The sequence below is a fragment of the Meleagris gallopavo genome, chromosome 19 (assembly GCF_905368555.1).
Source record: "Meleagris gallopavo chromosome 19, MGAL_WU_HG_1.1, whole genome shotgun sequence".
Classification (NCBI taxonomy): domain Eukaryota; kingdom Metazoa; phylum Chordata; class Aves; order Galliformes; family Phasianidae; genus Meleagris; species Meleagris gallopavo.
The window spans coordinates 5,853,070-5,868,256 of record NC_139422.1 but is presented as its reverse complement, the minus strand read 5'-3'; the positions used below and the strand labels follow the sequence as shown (position 1 = coordinate 5,868,256).

General features: G+C 59.3%; 1 protein-coding gene across 2 annotated transcripts; it reads right to left on the bottom strand.

The window, feature by feature from the left end:
- Positions 1-82: 82 nt before the first annotated feature.
- LAMC3 (laminin subunit gamma 3) lies at positions 83-14,923 on the bottom strand. 2 transcript variants are annotated; one of them, XM_010720904.4, is made up of 29 exons: positions 14,503-14,923; positions 11,776-11,909; positions 11,392-11,562; positions 10,880-11,010; positions 10,203-10,369; positions 9,864-10,052; positions 9,493-9,610; positions 9,317-9,415; positions 9,051-9,187; positions 7,789-7,902; positions 7,479-7,677; positions 7,224-7,336; positions 6,867-7,085; positions 5,702-5,890; positions 5,388-5,633; positions 5,038-5,191; positions 4,817-4,959; positions 4,563-4,741; positions 4,345-4,483; positions 3,775-3,980; positions 3,607-3,683; positions 3,308-3,442; positions 2,939-3,083; positions 2,668-2,829; positions 2,398-2,500; positions 2,118-2,317; positions 1,886-2,032; positions 1,622-1,721; positions 83-1,134 (listed from the first exon to the last, which is right to left on the bottom strand). In XM_010720904.4, exons 1-29 carry the CDS (start codon positions 14,864-14,866, stop codon positions 884-886), a joined length of 4,731 nt encoding a protein of 1,576 aa, XP_010719206.2. In that variant the 5' UTR covers positions 14,867-14,923; the 3' UTR covers positions 83-883. The 2 variants fall into 2 exon arrangements, with proteins under 2 accessions (XP_010719206.2, XP_019477001.2); XM_019621456.3 differs by having other exon boundaries at positions 2,668-2,826.
- Between the last annotated feature and the right edge of the window lie 264 nt (positions 14,924-15,187).

Below are 15,187 nucleotides of genomic sequence, written 5' to 3'. Positions count from 1 at the left end.
TGCTGCCTTGCACCCGGGATGGACGGGCAGCTCCGTGTTACATGAAGAACTTTTAATGACTACAGCTGTAGCAAGTGTCACCGGCTAAAAAAACAGTGCCGGGAAGAGCAGGAGGGAGGGTGAGCCACATCTCCAACCATGCACAGGCAGGGGCTCGACGTTTCTGTATCAGCAGCAAGCTGGTGTGCTGAGCAGAGGCATGTAACTGTCTTCTCAGGGAGACAGCAGTGGCTGTGACTCCTTGCCTCCCAGCTGAGCCGCATCACGCTGTGCTCTCACTGCTGCGTGGCTTTGCTTTTGCTGAGTGTGGAGCCCCTGCCATTACGCCCCTTGGGCAGGGGGAGGAGATGGGTTTGCTCAGGGCAGGAAAATGCTGTGCCCTTTGCAGACCTTTGGACCAGCAGAAGATGGAGGTGGAGGAATCCAAGGTCTGTGGTAACAGTTTTACAAAGAGCATCACATCAGACTTCAGCAAACCTGAGTTCCAATGCTGTGAGCAAAGGAGCACAGGTAAAGCAGGTTAACGAGTGAACTGGGCTCCAGCCTGTAATGGAATGGGGAAGGAGGGATGGAGGAGATTGGTGACAGTTCTTTGTTCTCTGCCTGGTAAAAGCAATGCTGTGACAGCTCTGTCCACACCTCATCCATCCCTTGTGGCTGCTTTGTCTCCTGGCCTGAGGGATGGAGCTGGTGGCTGAAGCTGTGTACAGGGCACTTGGGATGCTAAGTCAGAACCAGTGTGGGTAAGGACCTGAGTGCAGTATTGTATGAAGGGCAATGTAAAGAGCAGCAGGAGAGATGATGCTGATAAAGTGGGTGTCCTTCACTCTGCTGGTCACCGTTGAGGGCAATAGGAAGTGTTGGGGCAGCAGCCAGGGACCCATCATTGCCACTTGGAGCAGCCCTCAGGGAGGCTCCGCAAAATGTCCTCCAGGTTCTGTTTGTCGGCCCGGATCTCCACCAAGTCGCTCTCAAACGCCCGGATCCTATCCTGCTGCAGCTCTGCCTCCTGCTGCAGCTGCCCGAGCCGCGTGGCCAGGGCTCCTGGAGCACTGAGCCGCAGCCGCAGCTGCTCCAGCTGCAGCCGCCCGGCACCCAGCACCGCCTCTGCCTGCATGCCTGGCTCCAGGCCTCCTGGGTGAGGTGAGAGAGTGAAGGTGAGAGACAGGAGCAGGGCAGGATGCAGCCATGCTCTGACCATCAGCACCAGCTGAGTGGGAGGGAGCTGGTACAGCAGGGCATGGAGGCAGGGCAGCGATCATGGATAAGCAAATAGGACTGTGGCTCCAGGCATAGCCTGGGCACATCTTTCTCTTACGTATGGATGATGATTTTTAGCCCTTACCTCAGTCTGCTTCTCTTGGAGATGACAAGGGAAAGCACCGTCCACACACCAGGCATGAGCACATGCTCTGCACACCCCAATTCATTCTACACAACGGCTTTCCCTGACACACAGCCCCAGCAGAAGCTTTGCTGGGACCCAGGGCTACCTCTGGTGCAGGGCATCCAGCTGAGCCTGGACAGTGCTAAATCCATTCCCAACCCCATAACTGGCACACCCCTTCCCCCACACCCCCCAGCACACCCTAGGCCCAATACCCAGGGCCACAGCCCTTACCCAGGCTGTCCAGCAGATCATTCAGGGTCTCGATGTCCGCCATCAGTGAACCCCGGGCTTCCCGCAGGCTTTTTGCCATCTTGCTCATCTCCGTCCCCACCTTGCAACACAGACAGACACCTGGATCAGGGACACTGGTGATCCTTGGCTGGATCAGACAAGGAACAGCCCCAAGGCATTCCCTGTTCTGTGCTGCTCCTGATGCTCTGTGCTGCAGACAAAGCCCCTGGACAGGATACAGCCACACAAGGGGACCTGACTCACCTGCTCTGCCTCCTCCAGGCTCCCCCTGAGCTCCTCAGCCATGCGCTGCTGCTGGAACAGCTCCTGCTGGGTCTCACTGACACGTGTGGTGAGTGTCCTGGTGTCCTTGCGAGCCTGCTTGCTGCCCTGCAGCACAGCCTGGGCCCTCTGCCAATGACAGAGGTGGGGACAGTCACCCCAGCAGACAGTAGCAGGAGTCCTGCTCCCTGCACCCCAATCCCTCTGCTCAGACCTTACTGCTCTCCCCAGCAACACGCTCAGCCTCCTCTGACTTCTTCCTGGCCACGCTGGAGACAGACAAGGAGTTTCCCAGCATTTTCTCTGCCTGTTTAATCTTCTTCTGGGCCTCCACCATCGTTCTGTCCCGCACTTGTGCCATTCTCCTTCTCAGGGCAGCACGACCCTTTCGATGCCCCAGCGCCTTCCTCACACCTGCAGGGACACCCAACCTTTGGGCACCCAGTGCAGGCACCCAGGCTGTGAGCAGAAATGTTCTGCCTAGAGCCTTTTACCTTCCAAGCTGCCCAGGAGGGACTCTGCATCAGAGATTACTGCTTTGCCTTGTGAGACTGCTGAGGTGGACAGATCATGAGCAGAGCCAGCCCGGCCCTGGAGCTGGGGACGGGAGGGCAGAAGTGAGGCTGGGGAGAGGGCAAAGAGCTGCTGGAGCCCCAGCCCTGTGCCTTGGGTGGGATGCAGGAGAAGGATGCACCCAATATGCTCACATCTCCAGCTGGCACAGGGCTTCCCCATCATTTATTTTGTGGCTAAGCACTGATTACCTGTACAAAGCTTTGAGTGCCCTGCAGGTCCCGGCGCAGCCCAGCTGCCATGCTGAGGGATGCTGTGATGCTCTGCCAAGCTGCTGGCTCCTGCGCCTGCACTGTCTGCTCCAGTGCTGCCACCTCTTGTTCCAGGGCCCCAGCTTGCACCAGCAGCACCTGCTGTGGGGAGAGAGCTACCAACGACTCCAGGAGGGCATCTCCCAGCACAGGAGGGAGCAACACTGATGGGTACAGTATGGGATGCAAACAGGAGCTGGATGCTGCTCACCTGCCCTGGAGCAGCCACCTGCTGAAGCTTCTCAGCCATGCCCACATTTGCCTCCTGGATGGCTTTGAGAGCTCTCCTGGCTTCCACTGCCACCTCTTCCATGCCAGCACCCAGCTCCTTCCATGCCCGTTGGATTTCCTCATACCTATGTGGACAGGATGCCATGGTCACCCAGGGCCAAGCAGTGCTTCAAAGCACAAGTGGCAGCTTGGGATATGGGGAAGGAGTCTGAAACACTCCCAGCATGGAGCACCGTGGCTCTCCACTTTGCAATGCTGCGGTGCGATGAGTTTGTCGGGACTCGGTCAAATCCCCAGGCCAGGGGGAAGGGAATCCATTGCCCCACTCCCCCCACTGCCACCTCCTCACCCGGCTTCCAACTCCTTCTGTGCCTCATGTGCCACTCTCCCCTCTAGCAGTGTCCTCAGGAGCTCATGGCTGGTGTTGGAGGCACCCAGCGCTCTCCTCACTGCCGCCTCCACCTGTGCTGCAATATCCCCGTGCCTGCAGGGACAAGGGGACATGGGGAGGTGTCACTGGGACTGGTCTCTGTGTGCTGGCATCAGACAGGGTCAGGATCTGGGCTTCCCTGTTTCCACCATCACCAACCATGAGCGTGTGCCAGGAAGGTCCCAGCACAGCAGTTGTCCCTGTGGTGCCCAACATACCTCTCTGCCAGCACCCGTGCCTCCATTGCCAAGCGGCTCCAGTTGGTGGGCAGCAGGGGGATCTCCAGGGGAATATCCTTGCGATACAAACAACAGCAGTGAGACCCCAGTGCCATACCCACATGGATCTGCTGCCCCAAGACAGCCACTACCCTCAGGAGTCCGCACCGTGGCAGCCAGAGTGTTGGTAGCGTGCAGGATTTCCCTCTGTGCTGACTGCAGCACAGCCCTGATCTCTGACAGCAGTGTGCAGGTCTTGATGGGTCCGTGGCTGGAGCAGCCACTAGCCCTGATGGCATTGCTGAGATGGCCTTGTGCAGTGCTCAGCATCCCTGACAGCCGTCCCACCTGTGCTGAGAGCATGGCATGGGCACCTGTGGGCATATAAACAGCTGCTTAGTGCAACTCCTGGCTGTGCTGGCCCCCATGGGTGCTTGGGGTTGAAATGCTCACAGGGTGGATCCGCAGCCCACAGTGATGCCCACCACCATCTGTCCCACAATGGCTGTGGGGTTCATTTCTGCCCACCAAAGTGCACCAATCTGCACCTGCCATTGGCCTGCAGCACCCTGCAGTGTTCTGTGCCATTGCCCTCCCAGGCTGTTCTCCCCATCTTTGCCATCCCATTGCTGACACAGGATCCCCTTGCATCCACCCAGTCATGTCATGGCACCCAGCTTCCCTGCAGGGGTGACACAAGGCCTTCTACTCTCCAGCCCCAGTGGGGCTGCCTTTTACCTTGCAGGAGGTGTTGTGTGCTCAGCCCATCTCCCCGGCTTGCATCTCCCATCTCAAGGGGCTGCCCCAGGTGGAGCTCACAGCCCGGTTCTTGCAGCCATTCCTCCACCTCCTGCAGCTTCACTCTGAGCCGCTCCACCTGCAGGTGAGACATGGGGGCATGGCAATGCAGAATGGGGCTGGAGCTCCACACCACCTCGGCAGGGCACAGGGCATACCCCATCCTTCACCAGCCCATAGCAGGTGGGACACGGCTGGCAGCTGGAGCTCGGTGGGTCAGGAAAGAAGTTGGCCTGGCAGCGGTCGCACTTATAGCCCACAAAACCGGGGCGGCAGAGGCAGGTGCTGTTCTCATAGCACTGCGCACTGGCAGAGCCCAGCAGGGAGCAGTTGCATGCTACAATGGTGACAAGAAGATGTCACACCACAACTGCCAGCCCCGTGCTTAGGGCCTAGCTGCCCTCCCCGGTACCTCGACAGCCCCTGGCTGAGAAGCCGAAGAAGCCGTGCTCGCATCTGTCACAGCGCAGCCCTGTGACACCCGGCTGGCAGGAGCACTGCCCCGTCACCGCATGGCACCCGCTGTCCTGGGACCCCATTGGGTGGCACTCACAGCTGTGTGCCAAGGAGCAGAGAGTGTAACGAGCAGGCACCAAGGAGCAAGGCACAGAGTGCCTGCTGTGCCCCACTCACCTCTTACAGCCCACGGCAGCCTGCAGCCCGTAGTAGCCGTGCTGGCACAGCTCACAGGTTCTGCCCAACACGTGTGGGAGGCAGTGGCATTGCCCCGTGCCCGGATCACAGCCCTCCAGCCCCAAGGCTGAGCCATCAGGGTTGCAGTTGCACGCTATGAAGACAAAATGCTGCTTGCACCCCAACATGGAGCAGTGCAGAGAGGAGACAGAAAGCCACTGCTGAGTTCTCATGGCTAACGCAGCCCATTGTTCAGCCTCTAAACCCAGGGGGCATCCCTTCTGCCCGCCCCATTGGGAGGGTCTGGGCTGGGGTGGGGGCAGCAGGGCCAGCTTAGGCCATATACGTACGTGCACACTTCCCAGCAGGGCTGGGGGCCAACGCATCCCCATAGAACCCCGGCTGACACTGGTGGCACTGCTCTCCTGTTGTGTTGTGCAGGCAGCGCAGGCAGCGCCCGGACAAGGAATCACAGTTCCCCACGGCATTGAGGTCCACATTCCCATGACACTGACAGGGGATGCAGGGACGCACGGGACCTCTCTGCCCCAAGGGGTCCCCGAAAAATCCATCATCGCACAGCTCGCAGCGCTTGCCTGCAAAGCAAAAAGTGTGCGGGGGGGTCCAGCTGAACCGCAGCCCCCTTCCCACATCCCAACCTCACCTCTCTGCCCCGGGGGGCAGTGGGTGCACACCACGTCCCCACTGCTGGGCAGCTGAGTGCAGGGTGAGCGGTCAGGGCACGGGCACGGCTTGCAGTCATCGGGTTGCCCGGTGAAGGGATTGCCATAAAACCCGGAGCTGCAGCGCTCGCAGGAGGGGCCCTCTGTGTTGTGCAAGCAGCTGCAGCGCCCTGTGAGATGAGAAATGGAGACGTGGTGCCAGGAGGGATTTGCAGCTGCTACCAAGGAGCCACGCTGTTTGCACGTTACCAAAGCAGCGTCACACTTTCCCCCCGCCCCTCCCCTTGCCCAGCTCTCGTTTGGAGGAGGAGGATGTTGTGCAGGCGTGAGGTGGGTGCAGGCAGCCACAGCATCGTGCCCAAAGTCTGCCGGCGCCTGCAGTAATGGACAACACATTTCCCAGCGCCGAGCTGCCGTGCTCTCAGCCTGGGATGGAAAACACAAGCGGGCGGCTGCGACCCAGCGGGGAGCGAGCGTCTCCTCGAGCCGAGCTGGTGAGTCACAGATGTCCGCAGTCAGCTGGGAATTGGAGGAGGAGGAAGGACCCCCGCCTCCACACAGATGCTTTGCTGAATGGAGGGGGGTCGGAGGGGTTCAGGTGATAGCGGGCTATAGGTTGTGCAGGAGGGAATGGGCATGTTTCTATTTTCCCCACAATTAGGCAGGGACAGGCAATGGCAAGCAAAGGAAAAGCAGGTGGCAGAAAGGAGGAGAAAAAACAGCGGAAGGAAACAGCGAAGGGGCCAGGACATCAAAGCTCTGTCCCAGTTCCCAGGGCTCAGCCCTGTCCCAGCAAGATGCAGCCTGTCTGCAGCCCAGTGTCGTGGCAGAGCAGAGGCACACGCTGAACGAAATGTTTCTTCCAGCCCTTCCCATCCTGCTCATAAAGTTCTGTTTTTCCTTTCCACGTGCCCGGGGTCCCATCCGGGTACTGCACACATCACCTCATCTGCATCTCTTCCCAGCACCGGTCTGTGCTGTTGCTTGCTGTAGGGATGCACAGGAAGCCAGGCAGCATCTTTGAGCCTCTGCTCTGTGTTTCCCTGACCTCCAGGATGGCTTCCAGCATTCCTCAGAACAAGCAAAGACACAGATGTGCTCCCCATGCACACTGTGATCCAGCAAGCAGAGGGACCGGGTGCGCACCTGAGAGTGGCTCGCAGTCCCCATGCTGGTTGCAGGTGCAGGGCACGCAGGCGACAAAGGGGCCACCGAAGGGGATGTCCCGCTTGAAGCCAGGTGCACAGGATTCACAGAAGGACCCGGTGTAGCCAGAGGGACACGTGCACTCCTCCACCCATCCTGCCCGTGTTCCCGCACCGCGGCGAGCCGACGTGAGCTGCACCCGGCTCAGCCACAGCCTGCCTGCAAGGGAGGAGAGCAGAGTGGGGATGGGAGCATGCACAATGGCCCTAGCTTTCCATCCTGCCTGGAAATGCTCCATAAAGCCACGGGTTTAACTGCTGTTCCCAGCTCTATGGGACGCTGCTCACAGCCACCCACCTGGCCTGGGGCCACGGCTCACACGGAGGCGAAGGGCGGTGAGGTTGGAGAGCAGGCGCTGGAAGCTGAAGGCTGACAGCAAAGGCTCTGTGCCCTCCTCTGCCTCATGCAGCCTGTTGGAGGAGGAGCGTGGGAGGAAGGCTTCAGTTCAGCTACCAAACAGTGACCCTGGCACACAGAGCAATCCACGCTATCTCAACCCCCACCATGGAGTTTCAGTGTCCCAAAGTCACCCCAAAGAACACCACAGCACACCTGAAGGTGACAGTCTGCTTCCCATCCTGTGCCTGGCTCTCACTGCTGGACATGGTGACCTCCAGCCCCTCACCCTCCAGCACCAGCTGGATGCCAAGCAGAAACACCCCGCTCTCTGCCCTGGTTCCATTCCCTTCCATTCTCAGCAGCAGGGACAGGGGCTGCCCGTAGCTCAGACGCTGGTTCTGCAGAAACTTCTCTGCGGGAGGAAAGAAAATCTGAAGGACGTGGATGTACCACTCTTACGGATCCCAGTTTAGCAGTGGGGTGCCACACATAGCAGAGCAGACCCCAGGAGCCCAGCACATACCCGGTGCACGGAGGTCCAGTGGTTCCTCTTTTTCCCACTCAGTGCCAATCTCCCCATCAGCCCAGTGCAGAGGCACTGCCACATCTTCCACAGCTGCAGCCCAGCCTTCCAACCCTATGGGACAGCACAAAGGAGAGCAGCGAGCCCCCATACCCCCAGAACCCCAGTGCTGCTTTTGGGGCTCCACCCCTGCCCCACGAACCCCTCTGGTCTCTTGCCAGGAACCAGCACTTTGCAGCGCCCAGCTTCATCCAGGCTCTGTGCTCTCACAGTGGCCCTGGCTGCCCCCATCCCCCCATCCTCATCTGTTTATTTGCTTAGAGTTGCAGGAAATTGTTATCTTTAAACTTTTGCCCCCCTGCTTGTGCTGCGGCACCGTGGGCTGGAATGTGCAGGAAGCACAGCAAGGGACGGGGTGTAATTGCATTACGGTTGGTTTCCTTTGGAAATCAGTGAAACTCTCCCCCGCTCTCAGCAATTATTTATTTCTTCCAGTCCTGTGTGCCCTCCCTAAAGGAGCAGTCCCAAACTGGCGAGACCACAGGAAGGAAGGGGGAAAGACACTGCATGAAGCCTCGTTTCCTTTCCAGGCTGCACAAGACAGGACAGGAATTGGCAGAGGGGTTTAAATGCCAGCAGGATAAATGCCGGCTGTGTGTATTCAGCTCCGTCTGCACTTCAGGGTGCAGGCAATGCAGAGCTGGACATGCGTACCCCTCGTGGATACATGGTTACCCGTGGTGGGTACCCGTACCGTGCCCCTGCTGCACAGCAGATGGCATGCTTTCCCCAAGCATCCCACATCCACACATCTCCCTGGATGCCAATGGGGAAATCCCCCAGTCCACCTCCTGCCCTGCCGTAGTCCAGCCACAGGTGGGGATGGAGAGGAGGGGGGTGAATTTCCCTCCATCATTTTTGTTTGTAACATTCTGACCCTTTTTTTTTTTCAGTGCTCTGGCAGTCCTTGATGTGCCCAGCCCTGCAGTGCACCCTAAGCCATGGATAGAACACAGAGGGATGGAAGGATGCCCTGAGGGTGAGCCTGCCCCTTGTGGAGCTGGGGGCAAAAACAGAGATTTGACAGCAAAATAGAGAAAACGCAGATAAATTCCCCTCCCAACCATCAGCATCGGCGACTCCCAGAGCTGGGTACCCAGCCCCAAGGAGGAGGGATGCTCAGCCCCAGCCTTTCCTAACCTTCCAGGTTTCCTGGCCCAAGCCCATATCTTCCACCTCATCCAGGGCCATGAATTCCATACCTTCCCTGAAGTCGGAGTGGATGTGTGTCACCTCGTAGCCATCTGCTGCCGTACAGACGGCGGAGTGGCCATAGCAAAAACAGCTGGTGCAACCAGTGGGGGTGTGGGGCTGTAGGTTGAACCAGCCGGGCTGGCACCTGGTGTGGGCATGAAACAAGATCACATGGCACGGGGCAGGTAGAGCTTCAGGGAACCATATGGCATCCCGGGGGCTGATCCCAGGCTGGAAAGGAGCCACAGCCCCATCCTCATCCCGCAGTGCTTACCTGTTGCACAGGTGCCCCTCCACCTTCTCTTTGCAGGTGCAATGCCCAGTGCTGGGGTCACAGGTGCCCACGCTGCCCGCAGGGTCACAGGCACAGGGTCTGGCCGGGCCAAGATGTGAGTGTAGGATGAGCCCTGGTCCCATCCCATCTCCCACAACGGCCAGGGCCCCCCTCACCTGCAGCCTCCCTCGCTCAGGCTGTGGTAGCCATCCTTGCAGCGCTCGCACTTCCAACCTGTCACGTTGGCTTTGCAGGTGCAGGTCCCTGATCTGTCACACTGGGGCCGCAAGGAACCTGCAAGGACACAGCCAACCTGAGCTGCCCACAGGTGGGCAGGTGACGGGGGGACCCTGTGCTCGAGGCCAGGGCCAGGAACTGTGCCACGGCAAGGAGCCCACCCCAAGCAGGGTGAACCCAACCCCCCGCGTGAGCCTTTTCATCCAATAGATGAGCTTGGCAAAACGCAGTGGTGCAGCAGCCCTGTGGCACAGCCAAAGGTTGGGGAGCACAGGAACGAGCCCTCCCCTCCCACCCACACCCCACACACCTGCGGGATGGCAGTGGCAGGGCTGGCAGGCAGCCTGCTGCTCCCAGCGGTAGTGGTTCTGCCGGCACTGCTCGCAGCGGGGCCCGGCCGTGTTGTCGCGACAGTTGCGACAGTGCCCCCCGTGCCCGGTGCGGCGGAACAGCTCCGCGTCGTAGAAGCATTCCTCCGAGCGGCCGCTGCAGTTGCAAGCTAGGGGGGAGCCAGGAGGGCCGGTTGGGGCCGGGGGGCTCGGATGAGGGTCCTTGGGGTGATGCTGTGGATGTGGTGCTCCCCAGGCAGAGCAGCCTTGCTGGATGTGTTCCTCACCACCACCACGAGCCCAAGACGGGTGCTACTCACGGAGGCACTCGTTGGCAGCCTCGGCGGTGCCGCGCGCCCATGGCCGGTCCTGGTAGAAGGGCTGGCAGTGCTGGCAGTCGGGGCCGGCCGTGTTGTGCTGGCACACGCACACCAGCCGTCCTGCCTCATCCGGCGCGCACTCGCTGGCGTGACCATTGCATTTACACCTGCGGGAAACCCGAGCTGCTCTGAGCGCTGCTGAACGGGGATGGTGCTCAAACTGTTGTGCTGGGGTGGCCGAGTCCCCGAGGCAATCCCGTATGGGAGGTCACACGCTGAGGGTGGCCATGAGGAGTATTAAGCAGCTCCAGCTGCTGCAGCCCAGAGGGCTCAGACAGAAAACGGTGCTCCCGGAGCACGCCCAGCCCTTGTGCCCAGGGGCAGGCAGCTCTCAGTGGGGTGGATGTGATGTTTTGTGGCTGGTTTCCTACCTCCCTGCTTGGAGAAGGGCACGGCACAACCCCAGAGCAGCACTGCTGATATCTCTGCCCACATCGGCTCCCAACCCCACCGTGGGCTGCTTCAGCTTCTGGGGCTGCAGCTGTGTCAACCCCTCCAGCAGCATTAGGGTTCCATCTAAGTGGTTTGCTCCTCAAAATGCAATTCAAGCTCTGGAGCTGCCCCAAGCCGCACGCATGGCCCCAGGACCCTCCCTGCAGCCCCATCCCACCCCTCACCTGCCGCCAACAGAGAAGTCGGAGATGGCATAGTAATACGACTGCAGCACCTTGGGGTCCTTGAAGATGTCATCCCCAAAGGTATTGAGGCGGTTCAGGGAGATGAGCAGGTCGGTGACGGTCACCCACTCCTGCAGGGGACATGGGGAAAGTTCCCTGCAGATAAGACTGGGCCACCAGTACCAACTCCGACCAGGGCACGTCCCACTCCCTTCCTGTCTGCAGGACAGTGTGGGGGCTTTTCATAGGATTATAGAGTCATTCAGTTTGGAAAAGACCTCTCAGATCCCCAAGCCCAACCCACCCCACTGTGCACACTGACACATCCCTCAGTGCCACATCTCCATGGTTCTGGAGCATCTCCAGGGACGGTGACTCCACTGCTCCCTGGGCAGCCTGTGCCAGCCAATACCTGACCACTCTTTTGGAGATGAATTTTTTCTTAATATCCCAACTATTTCACCCTCGTCCCAGGGCTCCTTGTTGTCACTCCTCTCCCACCCCACTGGTACCTGCAGTGTGGGACTCCCATCAAAATTGTAGGCACTGGGACGGCCCTCGAGGGTGGAGAAAGCCACGTTGCCACCACTCAGTGGGGAGATGTCACTGAACTCGTCGGTGCAGAAGGCCACCTGCTCGTCCTCACCTGGCCGCAGGTACTGCCTCTGCCGCTTCCTGTAGGTCTTACAATCATAGAATCATAGAAACACTGAGTTTGGAGAAGACCTCTGAGTTCCTCAAGCCCAACCCATCCCACCATGCCCACTGACACATCCCTCAGTGCCACGTCTCCACCGTTCTGGAACTGCTCCAGGGGCAGTGACTCCACCACTCCCTGGGCAGCCCGTACCAATACCTGACCACTCCTTCAGCGAAGGAATTCCCTAATATCCAACCTTCTCACAGGACGCGCTGTAGAACTGGAAGGGCACCCAGGGGCCATCGGAATGGCTGCGCTTGTAAATGGCGAAGCTCTCGGGGCGACTGGTGTGGAACTTCAGGCGCACGTAGGTGATCTCGTAGGACTTTCCTGGGGACACAGCCACCATGATGTCTTCCTCTTCCATCCCAGTTGGGACAGTGGCCAACAGCACCAGGGCCAAAATCATCCCAGTGCTACATCCCACGTGGCTGCTGGCATTTTCCCAGGGTGGGCAGAATTTGCCATCCATCCATCTGGATGCCACTCCCCAAACCCTGCTCAGCCCCAAATCAGCTCTTGACTCCACTGCAACCTTTGCACGAAGGCAACGGGTAGGTGGTGTGGGCCAGGAGCTGGTGCAAAGCCAGGGACTAAGCAGCAGCTGGGAACAATCAGGTCTTGGTGCTCATCATCATCCCCCATGCAATGGGAAAAGGGTCAAGGGCAGTCCATTTCCAGGGAGCTGCACGCCAGGACCCGGCCTTGCTGCTGCCTTTATTGGGCTGAAGACAAACAGAGGACATCGATCCCTGGGGTGGCCAACACAGCTCTGAAATATCTTGAAAGAACTGCTACAAAAAGGGAGGGAAACTACACCAAAGTGAACATCAGAACTGCCTAATTGCCACAGATGAAGGACCGGCTCAAAGAGTGGATTGCTCCATCGCAGCACCGCTCCTGACTGCACAAAACAATTAGCTGTGAGGTTTTGGCTTTATTTGAAAAGATAATGAGTTGGGAATGTTAGAGGGGTTATTCCAGGACTAGGAAAACAAGTCTTTAATTGGGCCCATATGAATACTGTCGCGTATGTGCTGCGACTTTGCTGCGGGGGAGCTGAGCCCAGCCTGGCTACCGGCACTGGGGACATGGAGACTGGGCCACCTACCCTGAGGTAAGCGTGGATGGGAAGGTGCTGTGACAACATGGCTGGGCTGCTCCAGGATTACCTCTCCCCAAAGCCCCCGGGACATGGCTGCACCGATGCTGGTGGGATGCCCTTGTCCCAGCCCCACAGGCGCCCGTTCCCAGACAGCACAGCCCCGGGGGACCCTTGGCCAAGCAGAGGGGTCGGGAGAGGGCTGGAGCTGTGAGCTGTGTCAATAAACAGCCCCTGCCCCAGGGGACCCTACTGCAAGGAGGAGGTCAGGGGGCCCACGTGGGGGCTGCAGCTCAGGCAGAGAAAGCGCGCTGCGGTTATCCCAAGCGATGCGTGTTTTTTTCCAGACAGTCCCTTTTGTTGGCCAAATTGCTTTCTCTTCCTTCAAAGAAACCCAGAGTGCAGCCCACGATGTCTCCCTGGCAGGGAGCAGGGCTGGCACACTGCTGGGTGGGGACATCAGGGACAGGGGTGTGGGTGGCAATGGGAGGGGATGGTGACCAGGACTCCCAGCTCCCCAAGGAACTCCAATGCCTTTTGCTTTTCCAAAGATATGGGTATGTTGGGTTCCTCCCTGATGCCAAGGCAAATGCAACCGTGCTCAGAGTTAGTGATCCTCTCCAAGTCCTGCAGCTTGGATGCACAGCTAAAGACTCGTTGAGCAGGGAGATTCAAGGGAGGATAATCTAATTAATGCCAATCAACAGCATACAGGTAAACACGGGTCTCGTCCAGCTCACCCTACACCCATTTAATAAGCTCCACAGGCAGCTCCCCAATACAGCCTCATGAGTGAGCTGATAGGGGCTCAACGCATGGGGTCACAGGTCCATCACTGCAGGCGTGGGTGCAAGGACTCATTTGGGGCCATGTCCCAGGGGCTGCAGGGTTGGGCTCAGCACCAACATTTGGGTTTTTCCTCTGTAACCCATGTGTAAGCATTAAAACATTAAAAATTGTCTGCAGCTGGGGCTAAAAATGGGGCCCAGAGGCAATGGAAAAGGTCAGGCAGAGATGTGCCAGGCACTTTTTAGTGTAGCAAGATATATGGGGCATATAGAAACAAGGAGCCCAGTACACGTGCAGAGGGAAGCACTGGCTCTGGAAGGGATGCAGGGAGCTTGGTCCATATTACAGCCTTGAATGGGACTGCTCCAGCATCGTTTCTCATGTGCAGGGGGAGCTCAAAGCAGACGTCTGCCTGCTCGCAGGGGGCTGGGATCACAGTGATCCTGCAGGGTACAAACCGACCCAGTGCCTGTCTGTGCCACAACCCCTCACTGCCGCCCTGCAGCACCGATGGCAGAAGACAGCAGAGAACCAAGGTTTTATAGTGCTGGCCAATAGCCAAGATAGTTTAGATGGCAGCAAAACGCAGGAAAAAAAAGATCCTTTTTAGCATGCTAGGCATGATCCCACAGGCTGTACGCACCCTGCAAGCACAGTATTTAAAACAGAGGGTCGGCTCTCAGCTGAGGAACCCTGCCAGGGCTGCACAGCATTTACAGGGCTGTGAGTCCCCTAAAATATACATGGCATCCTCGGCGCTGCGTGGGGATGAATGGGCACGGGGCTGTGCACCCACAGCCTGCAGAGCTCCTGCTTGCCTCCCTCTCTGTAAACCCACATCAGCTTTGCAAAGAGGAACTGGGGAGCACACAGCACACACACATGTCCTCTCCTTGCAACGGACCAGGAGACGCTCTTAGCAATGAGCTCTCAGCAGAGAGCACCCTCCCTCCTTGCACCCCACAGCCTGCACGGGGCGTGGGGCACCTCACCTCCAACCCGGTGCCCCACGCTTCCCTCGCCCACACCTACCCAGGTGGAGCGTGATGTTGACGGAGTTGGGATGCTGGATGCCGAAGGCCATGGACTGGCTCTGCCACCAGGTGCTCTCCTCCTGGCTGTGGAAGTCGGTGAGGAAAGAGGCGTTGTGGTGCAGCAGCGGGTCGGCGGCATCGCAGCGCTGGCACAGCTGGCTGGCATCGCGTGCGCCCATCTGCAGGCAGTAATCCTCGGGCGGCGAGCCGCACGTGTTGGTGACCAGCGGGACGCGGCCGAAAGCGGCGTTCTCGAAGACGGGCATGCAGCGGCGGGGCTGCCCCCGGGGGTCGTAGCAGGGGGACGAGCTCGCAGTGGCCAGCACCAACCCCAGCAGGGCCAGCGCCCTGAGCCGGGCCATGGCGAGGATCGGCTCGCTGCGCGCTGAGCCTCCTCCGGCTGGCACGACGAGATGGGATGGGTTGGGATGCGATGCAATGCGATGCGATGGGACAGGCCCCCAGCCCGGCACCTCCTCTCGCTCCGAGGTCCATCTGCTGGATGCTGCTGGGAACGTCAAACGCTCCGTGCGCGGTGCCGGCAGTGGGGCTGGAGCTCCCCCCAAGGCCACGCCGAGCCCCACGGGTGGGGTTGAGCAAGCTGCAACCTCCCCAGCTGGTGCATCCCAGCCCCATCACTTCGGGAATGCATGGGTTTGGGTCTTTGGCCACTGAACATCTCC

Coding starts and splice junctions, on each gene's coding strand:
- LAMC3 (XM_010720904.4), bottom strand. CDS start 14,866: ATGGCCCGGCTCAGGGCGCTGGCCCTGCTGGGGTTGGTGCTGGCCACT. Junction 3,443..3,606: donor GCACGGGTGCTGGCAGAGAG/GTATGTTGGGCA, acceptor TTGTCCCTGCAG/GCACGGGGATATTGCAGCAC. Junction 2,501..2,667: donor GCACTCAAAGCTTTGTACAG/GTAATCAGTGCT, acceptor TCCCGTCCCCAG/CTCCAGGGCCGGGCTGGCTC.